At 45.5% G+C, this 22,161-nt stretch overlaps 1 protein-coding gene across 1 annotated transcript in view; it reads left to right on the top strand.

The window, feature by feature from the left end:
* The window catches only part of TES (testin LIM domain protein), a 213,790-nt gene that overhangs the window by 74,529 nt on the left and 117,100 nt on the right, over positions 1–22,161 (top strand). Inside the window, exons 3-4 of the mRNA XM_078674357.1 lie at positions 3,084–3,336; positions 11,248–11,583. Of these exons, the coding sequence (XP_078530483.1) occupies positions 3,084–3,336; positions 11,248–11,583 (589 nt within the window). The remainder of the gene's footprint in view (positions 1–3,083; positions 3,337–11,247; positions 11,584–22,161) is intronic.

The raw sequence follows: 22,161 nt of genomic DNA, 5'->3' as shown, positions 1-22,161 counted from the left end.
ATTGCTTTTAAGAAATCGCACATCTGCGACTTCTTAAAAGCACCCGCAATTTTAGAACTCGCAAACATGTTACGAATTCTAAAATTGCTTCATGCATCCCAAAAAGCACTTTTGCATTCGCAAACGGCCGATTTTAAGGAATCGCACCGTTTGCGACTACAAAAATGCTTGATGCATGTGGGGGAATATGCCTTACTTGCTCTGCCTAAGAGAATTGTGTAAAAGTGAAATGATAATATAAAAACATGCTTTACAAATTGTCGAGGAGAACTTCACCTGTGTTTACTTTCACGTTAGGAGCATAAGCAGTCCTCACTCTCCATGAAGCACTGGAAGTTTTCGGGTAGCTAGTAATGAAGACAAGTGACTAGAAGAGCTGTGTCTATTGTCTGGCTAACTAATATACCGTTTGGAAACTTAATGAGAAGAAATATGTGCATTGGCTTGTATTCTGCTTGCCCCTGCCAGTGACATGCCCTGACATCTTTGCTAGAACATTCACTGCAATATGTTTGCACAAGGTTCTGCAGCAGTGTCCTGATATGCCTGCATCTGTATGCCAGCAGATCTTGACGGAATTAGCATATTGCATCGAGAATTATTGTATGCGTATTCGACATTGCACTGTTCTCCTCTCATCATTACTTTGCGCCTTCCATGTCTGCACGCCTGTTACGTTCTGTTGAATGTATCCTAAACCTCCCGTTGATTGCTACGGTCAGTTTTACCTACTCCCTACATTTAATAGTGTTCTGTCACCCACGAGCTTTCCCAGGTCACCTACATTATTTTTAATAACTTAAACTCCTGCACTTCCGGTTTGATGACACAACTTAAGTAAGCCTTGATATGTCTATTTCACTGAACAGGCGTTGCTTGACAATAAGCTTCTGCATTTGGAAACAAGCATTGGGAAAGCCAGCAGTTCTGCTTTGAGGTGCAAAGCACGAAACACAGCCATGCACAAATGGTCACAGACCGTGCCTTGCCTGTTTTCACAACTGTAGATCTTCAGTCACGGGCATTTACAACTGCACAGTTAACAATTCTATGTAGCAGACGTAATGTCATATTGATGTACTGCAGGACATTACACGTTATAGTTGCATGCAACAAATATCGCACCATAGTTGTCAAAATTAGCAGATCTCACATCACTGTGCTTCTGGCATTACAACTGTTTGCACCAGAACATCTGATTTGTTAACGCAGATATCTGGTAAATATAGCTGAATAATGTTTTGTACCAAAATGTGTTAAGGTCCTGAAGTCACTCCTCTCCCGTAATTACATGCCAACGCTCTGCTGAAAAGGTGCGAAGCTGCTTCAAGGGAAGAGCAGAGGATCTTTGGGAGCAGACGCCCTGCTGACATCAAGGGCACCTGTTGATACATAGGAATGAAAGGGGAGGAGGATGAATTGAACAGACAAGGACTCCGCTGGTGGGCTGTTAACTCTAGGCAAGGCTTTGGTGCAAGGTCGCCTTCTATGAATGCCTGCCCTGTAAATAGTCTGGCTTCACTGACTGGCAAAAGTGACCTGTATATAGATATTGGCTGAGTGGGTCTGCTGAGAGGTGAGGAAATGTTCTCATTTCCATAAGCAAGCCTCAGTGGGGGGTGGGGAAGCTCCAGGGAGGGGCCCTTCTGTCCTGCAATCTTGGATTCTCCCCAGAGTAAGGTTTTCTGCAATCGCCTGCAGTAAAAATACATAATCTGTAAAAGATGGATAAACTGAACTGAGAATGTGAATGTACCAGACTGTAAGGTAACTGGCCCTGCCCTCTTAGCCTATGTGGGGCAGCAGAGTTAGGTTGTAACTTTTTCATTTTTGTTACAATAGTTTCCTCTGGTGGCCACTTTTAGAAGTGCATATAGGTTGTTATTGACTTGAACACTATTGCTTGCCCCTTTTTCTTCAAAAAATCTCCTGATCCCCTAATCCAGTTGTTGTCATTTTGGTCGTGCTTTTTTCATCTGGTTTATCTTTCTTTTACTAAATAGGTTTGGAAATTGTACTGTTTGGATTGTTGTTTTAAATATTGTTTTAGTACTGCCTAAATTATTTAAGCACATTTCTCCTAAACAAAGCCTGTCCTTTTATGCTACAGCTACCACGTGTTCGTGTAGATTATTAACTTTATACTGTTTTTGCCTAACATGGCACAAGATTGCCTACAATATGTGAATACAGTCCTCTTTTACTTTAAATAAGCCAGGCTCCTACCAAATCGGAATGCGGGTGACAAGACAAACTGCTTTGTGCCAGGGAACCCCTCTCCACATTTTTGTAGGTGAATGCAGAGGACCAGTTCCAAAGATAGAACAATGAGCATTGCTTCCTCTTGTCAGTCAAGAGGTTATTACAATTAGACATTTGCCAATTGCACTGTTGTAATAAGAGTCAAACTGTGTTTATTAGAACACTGTAGTAAATAGCGTGATATTCACTGACTTGGTATAAATTCTTGTTCTGTTGCATAGTATTTGTTTTGCACAATGTGAATGTAAGACCTGTGCCCCTCTGCCCTTAACAAATAGTTACCCAATTCCAAGAAGACTGTAAATGAGGTTACCTTATCACATTGGGCCCAGTAGCTTGTTATGTTATAGGCTGATTTGTATCGCGCACTGTTAGTCGAGACTGTCCTGGCGCGTAGAAGAAACAAAGACCGCATATACCGGGAATCTAAAAGGCTTGTTTAAACAGATGTGTTTTTAATAGTTTTTTAAAACTGATCAGATCCATAGTATGTCGTAGTTGGTTTGGCAGGGTGTTCGGGCAAATGGTAGATCCAAGTCGGAAGACAAGCCAACTCTAATCAATGAGCCTTGTCCAGGCAACAGAACTATGTTGCGTAAATAATACTAGAATTGTGTACAATTTATTATGTGTCGATCAATGTTTTGCATTTTTCAATAACAAAATATACACATCTAAGTTTTCTACTATCACTCATTGTCTTATCGTTATATATGCATTTTCGTGCCATAGATCAGTTAATCTTTTTATATACATTTTGTCAGAATTGGCTCAATTTGTCTTTGTGTTTATTTTGCTGAAACCCCATGTCTAATATCTAGGAAAGTCTGCAGAAATTGCAAGTGTGGCCAAGAAGAGCATGATGTTGTGTCAAGCAACGAAGATGACCGCAAAGTGGGAAAGCTTTTTGAAGATACAAAATATACCGCCCTGATCGGAAAACTGAAAACTGATGGAATCCCTACGTACAAGCGAAATGTGATGATCCTAACCAACCCTGTGGCTGCAAAGAAAGACGTCTCCATAAAAACGGTCACCTACGAATGGGCTCCGCCGGTCCAAAATCAGACATTGGTAGGAAATGCATTCTGTAGAATACTCTTGATGGTGGTGTAGAATGGACACTTATGCCTACTGGTACTAAGTGATTTTTATCATGTTTATTAAATACTTTAAAAAAGCATTTTGGATCAGTTGATATTTAGATCCTAAGTTGAGAGTTAATTTTTCATTAATAATTTCTTATCTTATTTTTTTAATTAATGGCTTATGGCAAGTAGGGCTCGCCATCCGCTCCCACCACATCCCTCTTTTTACGTTTATGGGGGACTTGCCCATTACACCTTTCTTTTTTTATTCTACTTTTATGCTATTTTCTTTATTATACCTAACCCTTTTCTTACCTATTAACATCCTGATCTTTTTCTTGCCAATGTCAGTGTTATGATTTTTTTTATATCCCGCAATATAATTTCCAATTTAAACACGTTGTTTTGTGTTTAACATGTTTTGTAGCCAAGATGAGTCGTGGCATAGAACTAAATGGAAGCATTGTTTATTTGTTATTTGATATTGTCTGTCTCGTTGTACAGCACCAGGTTTGAGCTTTGAATTGTTCCCCATGCTCTGATTACCCCTGTGAATGCTGGCTTAAAATCGGCATCCTTCTCAATACTGAGTTGTGTCCTGTTTCTAAGCACTCACAGTTTTTGGGCAGGTCTACTGAGCAAATGGCACCCTAAGGAGATGAACTGATAGCCCAGGATAACAGAATTGTCCCAGAAGTATTAGGTGGGGCCAGAGCTTTAAGTGGAATGCAAAAAGTATGTGTGGTGGGGAGAGGAGAGGGTCTGGATAGGTACATGGCCTATGTAATTAAGGGTGTGGCTTCAACATGCACACCGAATGTCTGCTATCTCTATAGTGTGCCACCCGACTGTTATTTTGATGTAAAGCATGTGAAATATAACAGGAACTACATAGCTGGTATGAATTACCATAACAGTTTTTGCAATCAATGTTCAGAAATCGATCAGTGTTATTTGTCACTAAAGTTAAGGACTTAAGATAGGGACCCGTTTCAATGTCCGTTTTTAATTACTAAAGGCTCTGAGACCAGGAGGGACCCTGCCCACTTAAACCCTTGGGTGAAGCTAGAAGTGTGGCGTCCATGTTCGCCGACAGGCTGGTTATTAACTGAGTAATATCTCTTACCAGTGCTGTGCGTCGGACCCGCACAAGCAGCGTTGTGTAGCAAGCAGCAAGGACACATTCTGGAGTGTACGTAGCAGCCTCGCCGAGGCCCTTGCACCAGAGGTTGTCATTTGTCTTGTCTTGTCAGCTGCAGGAAGCCGTCAGATATTCTCAAGCTTCTGTTACTGTATATGGTAACAACCCGTTGACTATGTTAAGAGTAAAAAATGAAAACCGCACTGCAGTTTGTACTTGTGCCGGATGAACCAGAGCTCATGATTTGAATAGAAATCTCTTCTTTCAGTGCAGTTTTGTCGAAAGATTAAAGGCTGTGTGTGGCCCGCGGTGTCAGTTGCACCTCAGCAGTGCGTGTGCTACTAATCCGAGCCCTGAACAGCCGTGTTTTTAGTGTGGCGGTGGGGTTAGGTCACTCTGGTGTACTCTTTCTGTGTTTGGGATGTGGGAATGACATTTCTGTATTTCCGTTAATAGAAACACGCTCAACTGATAGACCTCTCGAATTTCAGTGGCTGTTTGTTCTTTTGTACTAGAACACACTTTGTTGCACTCCGCTGGCTTATTACACGGTTTTGCAGAGGCCGCCGCACCCGCCCGAAGGGTGGGGGAGGCTCGAAGGCCGGCGCCATAACCCTCGTGGTGCCACCAGCGGGGAAGAACTGGTTCTGGGCGCTTTGATGCGCACAGGAACCAGCGGAAGAGGGGTGCGCACCAGCCACCCGACCGGAAGTGACCTGTTGACCCGGCGCCCCCAAGGGGCGTCCAATGGTCAACCTGGCTTTGTTTGAACCCCCCAATCAGGGGGACTCACCTGAGACCTGCATGGAGGGCTCAGGAGGATTTAAGCGACGCCGCCCTCCCAGCAGAAGCACATCGCATTCGAGGAGCTGGGAGAACGGCGCGACGGCAACAACGACTGAAGGCGACTCGGCGAGGGACGAAGCGGGAAGACGACGAGGCGCTGGTAGAAGATCCAGGTCATCACCACCGAGGACGCTGTACGGAGCGCGGCGCGCCGTGCCAGCTCCCCCGAAGCAACAACAGGTAAAAACCGCGACAAGCTCGGGTCACGGGTTAAGCACACGCAGTCTGCTGTGCCCCCCAGCAGACGGCCTGACGCAGACGCGAGAAACTGAGAAGCCACACACAAGTGCGCAGAGAATCACGACATGTCGGAAGGCCAGCCGGACGAGATGGCGGAGGTACTGAGGAAGATCCGCGAGTTATCGGCCATCCACGGCGACGATTGGCTTCACCCTCACCTGGGCAAAGGGAAAGAGAACAGACCGGTGGAACAGGCGGACGAAGAACCAGGGCCTTCCGCACCCAAGAAACCGAAAAACACGCCGATGAAGAGAACGTCGAAGAGGAACCCTCCGAGGAAAGTGCGTCAGAAACCTCTTCCGCCGAGGCCAGAGGGCAGCGAACAGGGCGAGACGACCGGCAAAAAGAAAAAGGGTGAGCATATTAGCAACATCGTAAAAGAATGTCTAAAATCGCTGGCGCCGGGGCTACTTAATGGCACAGGGCAAGGGGTACCGGGGCCTAGGGAGCAGCGCACGGAGGAAGCGGCAGGGCTCACGTGGCACATGGTCGACCCGGGGTGGGCCCGTCAGACAAGAGTGCAGGAGCAGTTAAGCTTGTCCGCCCAGGGGGAACAGATTTCCCCGCTACCCGGTTGGGGCTACGGCCCCGTTGCTGGGAGCCCACCTCCGAGTGGGGTAGTCAGCGATCAGTACATCAGGCCATCCCCCGGCCCGGCGTCCCTGACTACGAAAGCCACCGGCTTAGCATGTCTCATCCCCCTAGCGGTAAAAGAGAGGATATGGCGCAAAGAATTCATAGACATATTTTCGCTGCTTGAAATACAGCTAGAGGGCCTCGATCTAACCACGTGCGACAAGAAAGAGGAGGACAGGAGAGAAAGGCGTGGGGCCAGAAAAGAGCGCACGTTCGACAATTGGTTAGACGCCTTCAGAATAATGGCGTGCATTATAGTGGAGAGGTTCCCCCATTGCGCGGCGGATCTGTGGCTGTACGAGGCCAATATCCACCTAGCACAGAGGCAGTTCCCGGGCGATGCTTGGCTAGAGTACGATAAAGGGTTTAGATTAAAAATGCAGAGGCACCCCGAGATGGAGTGGAATGAGGAGGATGTCTCCGGCTTCATCCACAAGATGCTCACAGCCAAAGACGTTAGGGCCTGGGCCGGGAAAGGCGACCAGCCCTTTCGGAGCTCATACCAAAAAGGGAAGAGTGGTGCTTATCAGAGGCGGTCGAACGGGAGATCATACTCCCCAACCGCAACTAAGGCGATCTGTTGGAAATACGAGGCGGGGGACTGCTCATGGGGTTCGTCTTGTAAGTTCCAACATGCATGCGCTAGCTGCGGGGGCAAGCATACCACCGCCGCATGCAGAGGTTCCAAACACGAAGCAAAAAGAGAGAAGAGGGAAAAGAGCAAGAAGCGTTAGCCCCAGCGCAGGGGAAAGGAGGGGACTGATGGACATTTGTAGGCGCCAGCTGGCCAGATCCCCCATTATTACTCAACAGCTGCGCAGATTAACAAACAAATACCCGAACAAAGCAGAGGCCAGGTCACTGGTCGAGGGCTTCGAGCAAGGATTTGTTATTCCATTTCATGGCCCGCTCCCCTCGGCGGGGGCGAGCAACCTGAAGTCAGCAAGCCAACACCCCGAAGTGGTTAGCGCCAAGATAGAGAAAGAGGTGAAACTGGGTAGAGTGGAGGGCCCTCTCCCAAAGGAAGTACAAGGAGGCATAGTCATCTCCCCGCTAGGCGTGGTCCCCAAGAAAGAACAAGGCCAATTCAGGCTGATACACCACCTGTCGTTTCCGGAAGGTTCCTCCGTGAACGACGGTATCGACCCCGAAGCTTGCTCAGTGGGCTATGCGTCAGTCGACGACGCAATTGAGCTGGTGAAGGCGACAGGCAGAGGGACCCTCATGGCGAAAGCTGATATTGAATCCGCGTTCCGACTATTGCCGGTCCACCCTTCCAGTTTCCACTTACTGGGTTTCCAATGGGGTGAGGACGTGTTTATAGACAAAGCCATGCCCATGGGATGCGCCATATCATGCGCATATTTCGAGCAGTTCGCCACTTTCTTAGAATGGGCGCTGCATGATCGGCACCAGGAAGGTGGAAAACTGCACTACTTAGACGATTTTCTGTTCACGGGCCCGGCAGGTTCCGCAGTATGCGCAAACACATTGGCAGCCTTCGAGGAGCTAGCCAGGTCCCTAGGGGTCCCCCTCGCAAAGGAAAAAACTACAACCCCGACCACAAGTCTAACGTTCCTGGGCATAGAGTTGGACTCTATAGCGGGAACGGCTAGGCTGCCCCCAGGCAAAGTGAAGGAATTCCGTGAGGAAGTGTCGAAACTACGGGGTCGGAACAAGGCCACCCTGAGGGAGATCCAAGGAATGATAGGTAGGCTCAACTTCGCGGCTCGGGTAATCCCGCCCGCCAGGGTATTTTCTAGGCGCCTAACAGGGCTAACGGCCGGCGTCACCCACAAGCACCACCGCATCAGGCTGAGCGCAGGCGTGAAACAGGACCTGCGGGTGTGGGACGAGTTCCTACAAGATTTCAACGGGGTGCTGATTTGGAGAGCAGGTTGGGTAACGGCCGAACAGATAGCCCTGTACACAGACGCGGCCGGAAGCCTTGGCTTCGGCGCGGTCCTAGGAAACAGCTGGTGCGCCAGCCAGTGGCCAGACGAGTGGCATGCGCAGGGGCTCACCAGGAACATCACGTTTCTCGAGCTGTTTCCGATCATTGTGGCACTGACCATTTGGAGCGAGAAAATAAAAAACCTGAAACTCACCCTTTGGTCAGATAACATGGGAGTGGTGCAGGCCATTAACAGAGGCGCAGCGACATGCCCGGACATGCTGAGGCTAATGCGACGGTTAATTAAATTACAGCTGGAAGGGAACCTGGAGCTGAAAGCACGCCACGTGCCAGGGGCAGAGAACGCAGCAGCAGACGCACTCTCACGGTCCCAAATGAAGCGTTTCAGAGAACTGGTGCCCGGGGCGGACAAGGAAATGACCCCCTTTCCATCGTCCCTCTGGGACCTGGGGGAGTAGACTTATCATGGCTAGTAGGGCAGTCCCTTACCGCAGAAGCTAACAAAAGATACAGGACATACGCGGGCACAGTAATGAGAGTTGGGGGCCTAAAATCGCTGGAAGACGGGGCAAAGACTCGCACAGCAGTCGAAAAATTCGTGCAATGGGCATTTGAGGCGAAAAAAACGAGATCATGGGCCCAGGCGCATTTGTCCGCCATTGCCCATTTTTCAAGGCTTTACACAGGCGAGGATCCCACTACCTCGGCCTATCTAAAGACGGCATTGAAAGGCTGGAGGAGGGTTGAAGGTAAAAAGAAGGACAACAGGCGTCCCATCGATTTTGCCAAACTGGGGCAGCTCCTTGGAGCCCTCACAGGCTTAATATCGGATAAATACGAGCTGCTGCTATTTAGGGCGGCTTTCACGACGGCGTTCTTCGGAGCATTCCGGGTCAGCGAATTGGTAGCCCCCAGCAAGTCGGGCCCAGCGCAGCAATGCCTGCAGGCAAGAGACATTAAGCCAATGGAGAGGGCAGTGGAGTTAACACTGAGGCAGTCCAAAACGGACAGGGCAAGGAGGGGGACGACGATACGTCTCCATTGTATCCCAGAGTCGGGGCTCTGCGCGGTATGCTGGTTGTTCAGGTACATGGGGGCTCGACCAGCTGGGGAGGGCCCTCTCTTCATACATAAGGACGGGAAGAACCTGAGTAAGTTCCAGTTTACAGCCATAATGCGCCAAGGCCTGGGTAAAGCCGGGTATTGCGCGGCTTCGTTTGCCTCTCACTCTTTCAGGATCGGCGCTGCGACCTCGGCATCGCAGCATGGCATGCCGGAGGACAGGATCCAGGCAGTGGGCAGATGGCGCTCCAGGGCGTACAAGTCGTACATACGCCCTCACCTCGTATAAAAAAAAAAAAAAAAAAACGGGGGAAGAAGACAAATGAGAGAGAAAGCCCCGAAGGGGGGGGGGGGGAGAAGGGGAGGGAGTTGCCTTGGGATGCCGCACGGCGGGGTGACAACACCCCCCCCGCCCACTCTTAAATGCACACGGTGCGCAGTAAAAGCCACCTAACGGAATACTTTCTCTCGACAGGGGGTCGCCCGCAGCTGGTCTGGGTGGTGGGGCACTCATTCGTGTCCCGGATGGAGTCTTGGTGGCGGCAGGAGGGCCGCAGCATAAACAGGCCCAAGGCGACGTACATCCGGTGGATAGGGCAGCCAGGTATGAGATGGGAGCAGCTACTGCCGACGCTGGACGGCCTCATGGCAGATTCGGCCTGGTTGCCCGACGTCCTGATCATCCACCTCGGGGGCAATGACCTGACCCGGCTAGGGCGAAAAGCAGTCGGGCAAGCCATCCAAAGGGACCTCACCAAGGCAGCTGCGTGGCTGGGACCCACGACGGTGGTCTGGTCCGAAATGATCAGCAGGAAACATTGGAGAGGTGCCGATTCCAACAAGGCCGTCGACAACGCAAGAAGGAAGCTAAACGTGGCAATGCACAAGTTCTGCCTCGCCAATGGCCTGGAATCAGTTCGGCACGGCCTCATTCACCCGGGTCGCCCAGAGCTCTACGGGCTAGACGGGGTACACCTATCAGAAAAGGGGATGAAGGTGTTTTGGGATAACTTGTGGGGTGCAATGTCACTTGCAGGTTGCAACTAAAAAAAATAAAAAAAAAATAAAATATATATATATATAAAATAAGAGCAAAGATGGAGAAAGGTGGGACCCACGAACCAGGTGCAGGGGGGGAGCCGCAGTGAGACGTGGGCCTCCCTGCGGCGTGGCGGAAATCCTACACTGGTTGGCTAAGAAAACACACCGGCGGGCGGTGTGTAAGAGGATGGCCACTCACTTTTGAATGCCGCACGGCAGGGTGACGTGGCGGCATAAAGGAGGGGAGTAACAGGGGGAGACGGCACTCGCGGCCCAGACCCGGCCGGACGGCAGGGCGCAATTTGGTAGCGAGCTGGGGACCTAACTCCCGACTGGAAAGCTCCCCTCCACAACACGCAGAAGGCGTGGGCAACCAACCACTGGAGCACCAATAGACTGGCAACAAACTGGTTGCGTGCAAGCCCCATTTTCGAACTAAAGAGGGCACAAAGAGACTGACACCGGCTACTAGAAGAGGGTGTCATAATGTGTAATATGCCAATTATGATTGATGAGTAATGTTCGAAAAATGGAAGATTGCTTGACACCAGTTTGTGTTATTAATATGTCTTTGGTTATTAATAAACTGCGGCCAACAACGTCCACTACTGATACCAGGCTTTGTTGGCTGACATTATTTCCCACCTTTGGCAGCAGCAGGATGCGGGGGCCGGTAAGTATGGAGACTAGGGGTCTCCGCAGAATAGGCACATGCGAGGGTTATGGGCGTTCAAAGGATTGGAAAGCACTACACTGTACTAATGTAATTCTTTTCACGGCGCTGTCTTGTGAGTACTTTCCACCTTGCAGATGATTAAACGTGGGTTAGTAAAGCCTGTATTAAAACGCATTTTGATTGGTTGAACTTGTCTCCATGAATGCTAACATGGATGTGCTTGCTGCTGATGGGAACGGCCTGGCACGTCTTCTGGTCCGCACTGTGAATGCTTCTGCTCTGAGGTGTTGTAAGTGACATGGCGCGCGCTCTCTGACCGCTGCTCATCCTCTTTCTCTAGGCGAGGCGCTATATGGAGATGATTCCGAAGGAGAAGCAGCCGGTGGCCGGCTCCGAGGGCGCGCAGTACCGGAAGAAGCAGTTGGCGAAGCAGCTGCCAGCTCACGACCAGGACCCCTCGAAATGCCACGAGCTGTCCCCCGGCGAGGTGAAGCAGATGGAGCAGTTTGTGAAGAAGTACAAGCACGACGTGCTGGGCGTGGGGGATGTCAAGCTCCCCACCGAGGTGGGGGCCCAGGCGGCGGAGAAGGGCAGGCCCGGCGAGGGGGACCGCAGCGCCGCCGGGACCGTCGGAGGGGCGCCGGACAAGGCTGCGCCACCCAAGGGGGCCCAATATGTAAGTGTCCATAGATTCCCGCTCAAAGAAGGGCATGTTGTAAATTCAAATGAACTGCATCTGTATTGTTGCTTTACTAACTTAATGCACACACACCCCACAACAGAACGTTTTATTGCGAGGTTTTCTGGCGTGTGAAAGCAAGAAGGGTTCCAAATGTCAGGGTATGCGTCTGAAACATGCATGCCAAAATGACCAACTGTGTATGTAAAAATCATGATGTGGAGTTGTCTTCTTTAACAACACGTAAATTGACTTGAAGTAAAAAAAAAACCACACAACCCAAAAAAAGCAAAGCAATGCTCTTGTGGCGTGCGAAGACGAAACATAAATGGAGTTTTTAAACAGGATGTGAATGTGCTCAATATCTAGTGTTACAGTGACCACTAGATTCCATATCAAATTCCAGGCTTTGAAAAAATAGTTAATTGCCCTGCAGAAGCACTGATGGGAACATTGAGTTATACTTGATAGTGAGCGACTTCGAATGCGCCAGAGCAAAAAAGGTATGGTCACCCTTCACTGGTTTAAAACGTTTAATCTAGTTAGCCTGATTTGATTTGTCTAATCTGATTTACTTTGTTGTGGTTTCTCCATCCCTGTCATGGACCAACCCTGAAGAGTGTCCGCTCCTAGCGGACTGCTCTACCACACATAACTCTGGCTCTCCCCTCACCCTATGCATCCTTGCCATCAAGCCTTCCATTTGCGTCGTTTCCCTCTTCCCTTTCCACTTGAAACCCTCCGCTTGACACTGGGGTCTAACACTCACTCACTTCCTTTCCTTTTGCCCCAAGCCACTGTGAATTCCTTATCGTGTAAAGTGCTTTTAGGATCTCGATAGGTATGCCACCTAAGTATACGTACATACAGGAATACATATAATAGTGCACAAAACTAGTTGATTTTCTTTGTTATCCATTGTAATAGTTTTGCCTGATTTGCAGTGGCGGCTCGTGAAATTTGTAAGTGGTGAGGCATAAAACCAGCGAATGAACTGTAGCACGAGCAGGAGCAATATTTGAGGTGAGGGCTGGAGGTGTTCTCACCAGAGGAAAGTTTTAAAATTTGGTGTGTTTTGATGCAATTTTCAGCAATATTTCTGCGAGATATGGATAAAAAATATTGGACCTGATTCACAAAGGGCCTCTGCACTCATGGCAGAGGCCCTGCAGTCATGGGGGAGTTTCCGCACTCGGATGTAATATCTGAAGTCAGAATTCTAATTGCGGAGATTCTTCCCCAAGTGTTGAGACTCCTCCACGACTGCGTGGCCTACACCCTTTGTGAATCCGGTCCAGAGTTCTAATACTGGCCTAGCCTGCCACCCTCCCTGCACTCAGGATGTGATGTTACGGCCAGAGCTGTCTATTTCGGAACTGGGGAACCAGATTTAATTTTCACATGAATTGCCTGCATTTCTGGGCGAATCGGTTAATTTCACATATGCCTATAAAAATAAATGTGACCTTGTGTAATGTAACTGGTGCTCATGAAAGCCCTAAATGACTTTGGGTCGAGTTCGCGATATATAAAAACTGCGCAAAGAGGTTGAAAACAAAGCCATAACATAATGGAAGAAACATAGATGCTAATTTAATGGCCGACTTGTACAAAGGGGAACCAGAAAATATTGATGCACGGCTACCACACATAAATTATGGGACCTCCGGCAAATATTTTATTTCACCAAAACTCAATTTTCTTCTTTATTGCGTTTGAAAGCACTTTTTAATAATTGAGTTCAGAATATCAGTTGGACAAAAGGTGTGGCTAAAACATCCAAAATATTCTGAAAGCTACTTATTTTTTTAATTTTTTTTTTAAATGATTGTGGCAAATGCACTGTAGTACATTATGAAAGTCTATTAGTTAATACACTGTAGAGATCTCTGTGCAACCAGAAAGCCACAGAATTACATCCTGGTTGGTGCAGTGGTGAATAGCGACTGTGTATTTTTAATGCTATAAGGTCTTTTTCTGTGGCAGAAAATGTAAATTTGTAAGTCACTATTTTAAACTTGAAGTATGCACAGTATAAGATAGGCTACAACAAAATGCTTAAAAGGTTGAGATAAAATGGTGCTACCAAAATATATTTTTTAATAATACTGAGACTGTGTTTAATTAATTATTTCTTACATTACTGTCCCTTCAACACTTGTCAATTAAAAACACTCACTGCACAGATCACTTGTTAACTCTTTGCACTACCACTCCACATGTCTTTTTGCCATCAAAAACCTTTGATCAATTAACCCAGTACAAGTCAGACCCTCCAGATTTTTGCAACTTCGCGATTCACGAAAAAAATCGCGAAATCAGCTGACTAGCGCGATGGCTTCTATATTTACAATTATTGCCGCGATATTTATAAAAAAGGTGTCATCAAAACAAACTATGCCCTTTTATTGGCTGTTCGCGCACACGTCACTACGTGCCGCCGTCCAGCTGTCGAATACCTGCTTCCTCCTGACCAAGATCCAATCCTTTAGCCTATGCGTCTTTGATGTGCAAATGGAGCTATTGGCGCCTCCCTCCGGTCCGTCCCACTTGAACAGGACATTTACTCTCATCATGACGCCAGAGGCTCAGAGAGAGTGTCGGTCGGCTCAGGCTGTGGCAGGATGTTATCAGTTTCCTGCCGCCCGGGCATTTCTTGGCACTAATGCCTAGGGGAATGTTGCTTAATAAATGTGCAAGTGGGCTAAGTCAGTGAAGAGTGCCTAGTGAGCACGCTCCATGCCATACTGCCTTTTGTTGATTTTATTCTTCGTGTAACATTGCTTTTATTGTGGTGGCTCAGCAAATGCTTGCCTGGTCAGAAAGCAGGATTAGGAGACAGCTGATTGACCTGAAAGAAGTATTTTGTCAATTTGGGCTTCTGTCCATGTCTGTGGGTCAGAGAGTGGTCAGTGATCCGTCATCAACAGGGAGTCAAATTCCGTCACATCACCTGCTCTTCAGAAAACTCAGAGAAAGTGACATGAGCAATGGAGCCTTCAACTACTATTTGTTATAATGCCCGCTGCTCATAATGTTAACCGTGGTTAATATCCTGCATAGAAGGTGTTAAGCGATGTTAATTGGCCAATGATTAGCTGAGCTGATGGCAAGGCTGTACATTGAGGGCAAAGTAAATGAATAGCTCCTAATGCGCAAACAACACGAGGATAATAAAACTAGCAACAGTTGTTCCCTAAAGACCACACAAAAACAGGCAAATAATCATGCCCAATGTTTCTAATTCATGTCCTACATCGGGTGCCAATTCGTTTTTTGGGTGCTGTCGAGGTAACCAACCGTACACACCCATTACATGTAAAGTATGCTCATTTCCTGAATCTTTTTAAACAAATGCAATTTTTATTTTGGTACTATCAACCACACATCAAATCTGCTAACAACGCAGTCCTGCTTCGTTGTAACTAACTTCTCTAGACTGGTCAACAGACTACAAGCTCAGTGCTATATAATACAAATATTTTAATTAATTATTAAATGATAAAAGGCATACAGGCACCACCCTCCTGGTAAACAGCTCAAAGAAAAAGGCAAATAGTATAAGTGAAAATACTTTGAGGCACCATATACCCAGCCGGGACAGTCTTCAGTTAGGGGGGAAGAGGTGGTTAGAGCCATACAGAGAAACACTAAATTATCCATTTGTAAATTAACCATTGAGTGCACAGGAGAAACTGTTATTTGTTGAAGAAAACATACTCTTAGTGGGTAGCGGAGATTCAAGTTTTTTTGGAACAGTTTCCTCGCAAGGATAGTTACTCAGGCATGAGTGCAAATCTTTGGGGAAAAAAATTGAGGATCCGAAGGTAATGAAATAAGGGGACCGGGTGAGGATGGATTGCGGAGCCTGAGGAGGAACTTAAAAATGTAGGTGCGCCATCAAGAAAGGAAAACTCTGGAGCTGGCCTCCGTGGGTCTTTTATGGTCTGTAGTAATTGTGATCACATGTAGCACGCATAGCTGCAAAACCATATTTTATGAGGAGAACTGTGAGTTATTGTTTTTCTATCAGAGATCCTTTTGTTTGCTTGCGGAACTTATGCAGCACGGCGCTGAATTCCTTTTGTGTCCAGGAGTTTTCATGCAACAATAAAAATGTCAAGTTAACTACTGAATAATGCTCCAGCAGTTGCAAGATCAGCGTTTTGTCATGACAAAATAGGGCAGAGGATTATTATGCCTGCTGCAAAGTATGTGAATCAGGTTACAAAGGCACTAGGCTAGTGTCCTTCCATTTCTGGGACTTAGCTGCAGTTTCAAGATATTCTTAGAGTTTCTTTTTTTAAGTTTGATTTATTGAGGAAAAGAAAAGGGAAAATGAAGGGAAAGGGAGGGAAAGAGAAAAGTTACAATAAGCAAATGGCAGAAATAAACATTAAAATAAAAACATCATAAAAATAAGCATTACAAGCATGAAAAAACATCAACATATCATAAAAAATAGGAATATGTAAGTAAAAATACAATATATATGAATATAATAACAATAATAATCAAATACAAGTATGAATAAATAAGCAATGAGGAAGTCATGAGAGTTTACGGACTTCAACTGTATCCGGAGCAGGAGAGGGAGGAACAGGAGCAGAAGGAGAGAGATATGTTACCAAAGGGAGCCAAAGTAGGTCACGCTTAATAGCCAAGGAAGTGGGAGATACGTAATTGGTGTCTAAACAATGATTAAAACAAATTGCATTTCACCAGGATTGATAAGTAACATTCGCAGCTTGTTTCCAATTAGAGGTAATAATATGAAAAGCTATAGCGAGGAAGAGGTCAAGTAAAGAGTAATGGCTGGAGGGGTGGGGAAGTTCTGACGAGAGGGAACCCAGAAAAACTAGAAAAGGTGAAAAGGGGATCTGGAATTGAAAAATCTTTTGAATTTGCTTCCAGACCAACTGCCAGAACTGGGAAATAGGGGGGCATTCGAACAACATGTGTTTGAGATCAGCAGAGGGGAATGGACAGGACCAACAGGAGGAGGGAGAGTCTGGTGCAAAACGGGAAAGGGCGAGTGGGGTAAATAAAATTCTATGGTAAATAAAAAATAAAGTCTGGGTAGTGTTAGCAGCTCTGGAGGTCCTATGGAGTTTAGTCCAAATTTTGTCCCAAAGAGGAACTGGCCATGTCTGAGAAAAGTCCAGCTCCCAAGCGAGTTCAGTACGAGATTTTAATCTATCAGTGGTAAGACGAAAAGAATTATATAAGGTGGAAGCAGAAGGAGACGCGTCCAATAAAAGGGAAGTGGATTTGCAAGTTGCCGGAATTTCGTTAGAGGAAGGAAGAGCTTGAAGGTATGAAAGTAAGGCTGGGTAAAGGGCGTCGTATTGAATGCGGGCAGAAATGGGTAAAGAAAAAAGAGATTGAAGATGTTGAAATGAAAGAGGTGTACCTTGAGACACTAATTGAGATATCCAGGAAAGACCTCGAGAATGCCAAGTTTTCCAAGAAATAGAACGGTTTTTTTATTTTAAGAAGGGCATTATTCCAAATCGGTTGTTCATGAAGAGAAAGGAGAGATGAATAAGAGGACGAGACGTAAGGGGAAAGGAGGTTACGAGAATATGAAAGAATAGGGGAACGAAGACGAGTTAAGGAGGATGTAAAAGATAAGAATTCTTGAAAGGTGAAAGGGGAGATGAAAGAGGATTCCATGCTTAACCAGACAGGGGGATGATGCGGTAAATCAGATGATAACCAGCGAGTCGTTTGTTTCAGAGAAAAAGCGCGATGATAAAATTTGAAATCAGGGAAGCGGAATCCAGAGTTAGCTTTATCTTTGCGTAATGAAGCAAGGGCTATTCGGGATCTTTTACCGTTCCAGAGGAATTTCAATAGTAGGGAATCAATTTTCTTAAAAAAAGAGAGAGGGATGTGTAAAGGGAGCATGGAAATGGTATAGAGAAGGAGGGGAGATAGCATCATTTTTTATAGAATTGAGGCGACCCCACCAGGACAAAAAGAGTGGATGCCAACGAGTGATAGCTGCATCCATTTTCTTATATACATAATCAAAGTTTAGTTTGAGAGTATCAGATAACAAAGGAGCAAACCAAACTCCTAAGTATTTAATTTTGGAAGGTTGCCATGAAAACCCTGTAGAAGAGAAATAGTGCTTCTGACAAAGAGGATTTAAAGGCAGAATCTCACATTTATCAGCGTTCAAACGATATCCGGAGACTGCAGAAAATGAAGAGACTTGTTGAAGAAAAGAGGGAATGGAAGTAGCAGGGTCATAGCAGTAGAAAAGAATATCATCGGCATAAACCGAGAGCTTGACTTGCTGGGAACCAAAAGGAAAACCAGAAATAGTGTCATCTAAACGAATTTTCGTAAGGAAGGGTTCTAAAGCCAAAATAAAAAGTAAGGGAGATAGTGGGCATCCTTGTCTAACTCCTCTATGGAGGGAGAAATAATCCGAAGACATGCCATTAACAAAAATAGAAGCTTGAGTATTAGAGTAAAGCAAAGAGTTAACAGAAATGAATTTAGGAGGAATACCAATCCAACGTAAAGCCTGAAACATGAAATCCCAACCAATGCGATCGAAAGCTTTCTCCGCATCAAGGGAGATAGCTGCAAAAGGAAGCGTGAGTGAAGAAGATTTACCAAGTATGTTAAGAAAAACTCGGGAGTTATCTGAGGAGAGACGTCCTTTGACAAAGCCAGATTGTTCTGGTCCAATGATGTCCGGTAGGAGAGAATCCATACGTAGAGCTAATATTTTTGCTAGAATTTTATAATCAGTATTGACCAAAGATATTGGTCTATAGTTTTTGCATAGGGAATGGTCCTTATCTTTTGGAATTAAGCAAATTAAGGCTTGTTGGAAGGAACCGCTAGAAGAGCCGGATTCGGAAAAGGATTGAAATAAAAGTAGGAGTTTGGGGAGGAGAAGAGAAGCGAAGTGACTGTAAAATTCAATTGTATAACCATCAGGGCCCGGGGATTTACCATGATGAAGTTTAGAAACAGCATGGGAAATTTCAGAAAGAGAAATATCGCGTTCTAAAGTGTGAAAATCAACATGTGAGGTTGAGGGAGAAGGTAGGGATTGAAAATAAGCAAGAAGATCATCAGGAGTAGGAGTTTGCTCAGGAGTATAAAGCGTATCGTAGAATTTAGCGAATTCTGCAAGAATTTCTTTATCTTTAAATGTGGATTCACCAGAAGAGGTTTTAATAGATTGAATTTTTGTGCGTTCCTTACGAATCTTTAGATAGTTGGCCAGGAGCTTCCCCATTTTATTTTTACCACCGTAATACCTAGAGTTACATTTGAGAAGAATATTAGAAGCGGCTTCAGTTGTAAATTTATTAAGAGATTTTGGCATCAATAAGAGCTTTAAGGGAGGAGTCAGATTTAGAAGTGAAATAGGCCTGTTCTAAAGTCTTAATGTCAGCTAAAATTTTCTCCGATTTGGCCGCATGTAGTTTTTTCCGTCGTGACACAAAATTAATAATAAAACCCCTAGAGGCTGCTTTAAATGAGTCCCAAACCATAACAAAGGGAGAATTAGGGGTTTGGTTTAAAAGAAAAAATTCCTTAGCAAAAGCAGTAAATTCAGCGTTAAAAGTGGGATCTGTAAGTAAAGCATTGTTAAAACGCCATCTGCCAGAATGAGGGGAGAATGGAAGTAAGTCGAGGTCTACAAAAACAGGGGCATGGTCGGAGAGCAGGATGGAGCCAATCTCTGAGCGGATAGCGTGTTGGGATAAGGGTTTACTGAGAAATATATGATCAATACGAGATTGGGATTGGTGAGGAGGGGAAAAGAAACTATATTCACGAAGGTCGGGGTTACAAAGTCTCCAAATATCTACAAGGGCATTATTATTAAATGAGTTGAGAAATTGCGTGTGCATTCTAGAGGGAGTAAATTTAACTTTTGATTGTCTATCAAGGAAAGGATCCACAATCTGATTGCAATCTCCAGCGAGGAGGATATACTCTCCAGTAAGGGAAGATACTTTGGTAGAAATAGTAGGCCAGAAAGATTTATCAATTGCAGTGGGAGCGTACACATTAAAAAGGGTAAGAGGAATGTTATCAATAAGTAAATTAACAATAAGCCAACGGCCATCAACATCACATTCATGAGTAATCGAAGAAACATTTAACTTTTTATGCAACAAGAGTACAACTCCATTCTTCCTAGAAGTAGTAGGTGAACAAAGAACATGACCCACCCAGCAACGTTTAAGTTTGAAAGCCTCCGGTTCAGAAAGATGAGTTTCTTGAAGGAGAGCAACATCAGTTTTAAGTCTTGCTAAATGCGAGAGAACCCTCTGCCTTTTAATGGGATTATTTAAACCCTTAACGTTCCATGTTGTTACACGGAATGAAACCAATTAGAGAACAGCTATAAACAACATGCTTAATAATGCATTAAAATACAATTGAAAAGAAATGAGAAAAGTAGAAAAGAAAAATGAGGAGAGAAAAGGAGTCAAGGATGTGAGCAATGATGAAGATAGAAAGAAAGAATCAAAGAAGAAAAATATGTAAATGAGGAAATGGTAGAAGTAGAAAGAGTAGTTGAGAGGAGAGGAGGTCCTGGAACTGGAGCAGGAAGGAGGACAGAGTTAGTAGAGAGAAAAGAGACAGTACATGTCCGAGACGAACGACTGAAAGACATACTTACAGAAATAAGAAAACCGAACAGGAATGGGGACATACAGGAAAATACATGAAAAAACATAGAAGAGACAACAATTGAGAGTCTTATAATGTCAACAGTGCAAGTACGGAGAATTCAGAACCATATTCAACTATATCGAAAAAGGAAGTTAATAAGACAGTCATCCAGGATTGGACATATCCATATCATCAGGACCATGTCGGCGGAGAAAGGCTTGTAAGGCCGCAGGATCCTCGTAGGTGGTAGTCTTGTCTTTATAAGTAACTTTGAAAAGACAAGGATGCAAAAGGCCATATCGAGCATTGAGAGCTCTAAGCTGCGGTCTCATGTCCAAGAACTGCTTCCTGCGTTCTGCGGTGGGCCTGGAGACATCCTGTGAAATGTAAAGATGATGACCTTCCCAGATGATCTGTTTCTTAAGTTTGACAGCAGAAAGAACTTGAAGGAGGTCAGTGTACTGAAGAAAGAGCATGATGACTCCTCTTGGTTTAGTAGCAACTCTAGGTCCAAGACGATGAGCCCGTTGGATATTGATAGATGATAAGGCTGGTGCGTCCAAAATCTTAGCAAGAAAGGACTGGAAGAAGACGGTAGGGTTAGGCCCTTCTGAAAGTTCCGGAAGGCCGTAAAGGCGTAGGTTATTTCTGCGATTTCTGTTCTCCAAATCCTCTGTCCTCTAGCGGTAAGATCTCCACTTCCATGGATGATATACGAGAACATGAAGATTGCAAGGAGTCTGCAGACTGTTCCAGGGTAAGAACTCGTGCATCCAGAGACAACCATTTCTCTTGCATTGCTTGCATGTTTTTAGTGGTAGCCTCCATGAAAGGCTTGAGAGCGCGGAGTTCCTGTAGTATGAGATCCATAGAGGAAGAGGAGGACGAACTCCCAGGTGAAGGTGGATCTTTCTTGAGACGCTTAGAAGATACCAGAGAAGAAGGTGTCTTACCCATGTTGGAAGTCTTTGGAATGGCTCCATGTGGCATCTCTGATTTGGATGGACGATTTTCCTCCATGTCTGGGAGCGGAGAGTCAGAATCCGATCCAACCGGGACCCCAGAAGTTGATGTGAGTTTCAAGGTGTGAAGTTTTCCCATGAGGACTCAAGAAAATAATTGTAAGGAGTCGATAAGTCCAATAAAAGGATGTAGATGGCTAGGCACCGCAGAAGAGGAGCAGCAAGTTGCAGTCAAGCTAGTATCATAACTAAAAGGGTTCTGGTGTAAACTCCGAAGATCCTAAGAACAACGAAGGCGTTATTATGTGGTAGACTCAAAGTGAATTTGCCAGAGGCAAGAGGACAATGCAGAGGAAATCTCTTCAAAGAAGAAGAGGTTATGCGAAATTTTGCATTAGATAAAAGGAGTGGCATGCAAATAGTGGCATAGACAAAAAGTGCAAAAATGGCAAAAACAACATGTTGTAATAGCAATCATGTCCTCCAGGCACAGTAGAAGAAAAGGACAAAATAGCAGTCGGGTCAATTAGCATAAAAGAATAGTTCAGCAGAAAACAGCTTGAATATCCAGAAAGAAACAAAGGTCACAGTGTAATGCAGCAGTCTTTAAATAAATTCTTTACCACCAGGAGGACAGCGCTGAGTGGTTTATATCAAAGAAGAAAAGGTCACGCAAGTATCCACAAGTAGGAAAAAGGAGCGTCATGCATGTCGTGGAACAATGAAGTATCGCGAAATTGGCAAAAACAACATGTTGTAACATCCAAATAAGCTCTGCGCAGGAAGAGAAGGTTTCAAAAACTGATGAGTAGATCCAGAAGAAAGCAACTGGCAGCAAGAAGAAGCGCAGGAAATATCAGGAGACGTAGTTCATGAAGAAATATAATAAGCGATAGTAATAGCCATTCGCCGAATGAAGATTACAAAAAGTCTTATGAGTAGATGTGGAGAAGCA

The sequence above is a fragment of the Lissotriton helveticus genome, chromosome 1_1 (assembly GCF_964261635.1).
Source record: "Lissotriton helveticus chromosome 1_1, aLisHel1.1, whole genome shotgun sequence".
In the NCBI taxonomy this organism is placed as follows: Eukaryota; Metazoa; Chordata; class Amphibia; order Caudata; family Salamandridae; genus Lissotriton; species Lissotriton helveticus.
The sequence above is the reverse complement of the archived record's forward strand: the minus strand, read 5'-3'. Positions and strand labels throughout refer to the sequence as shown.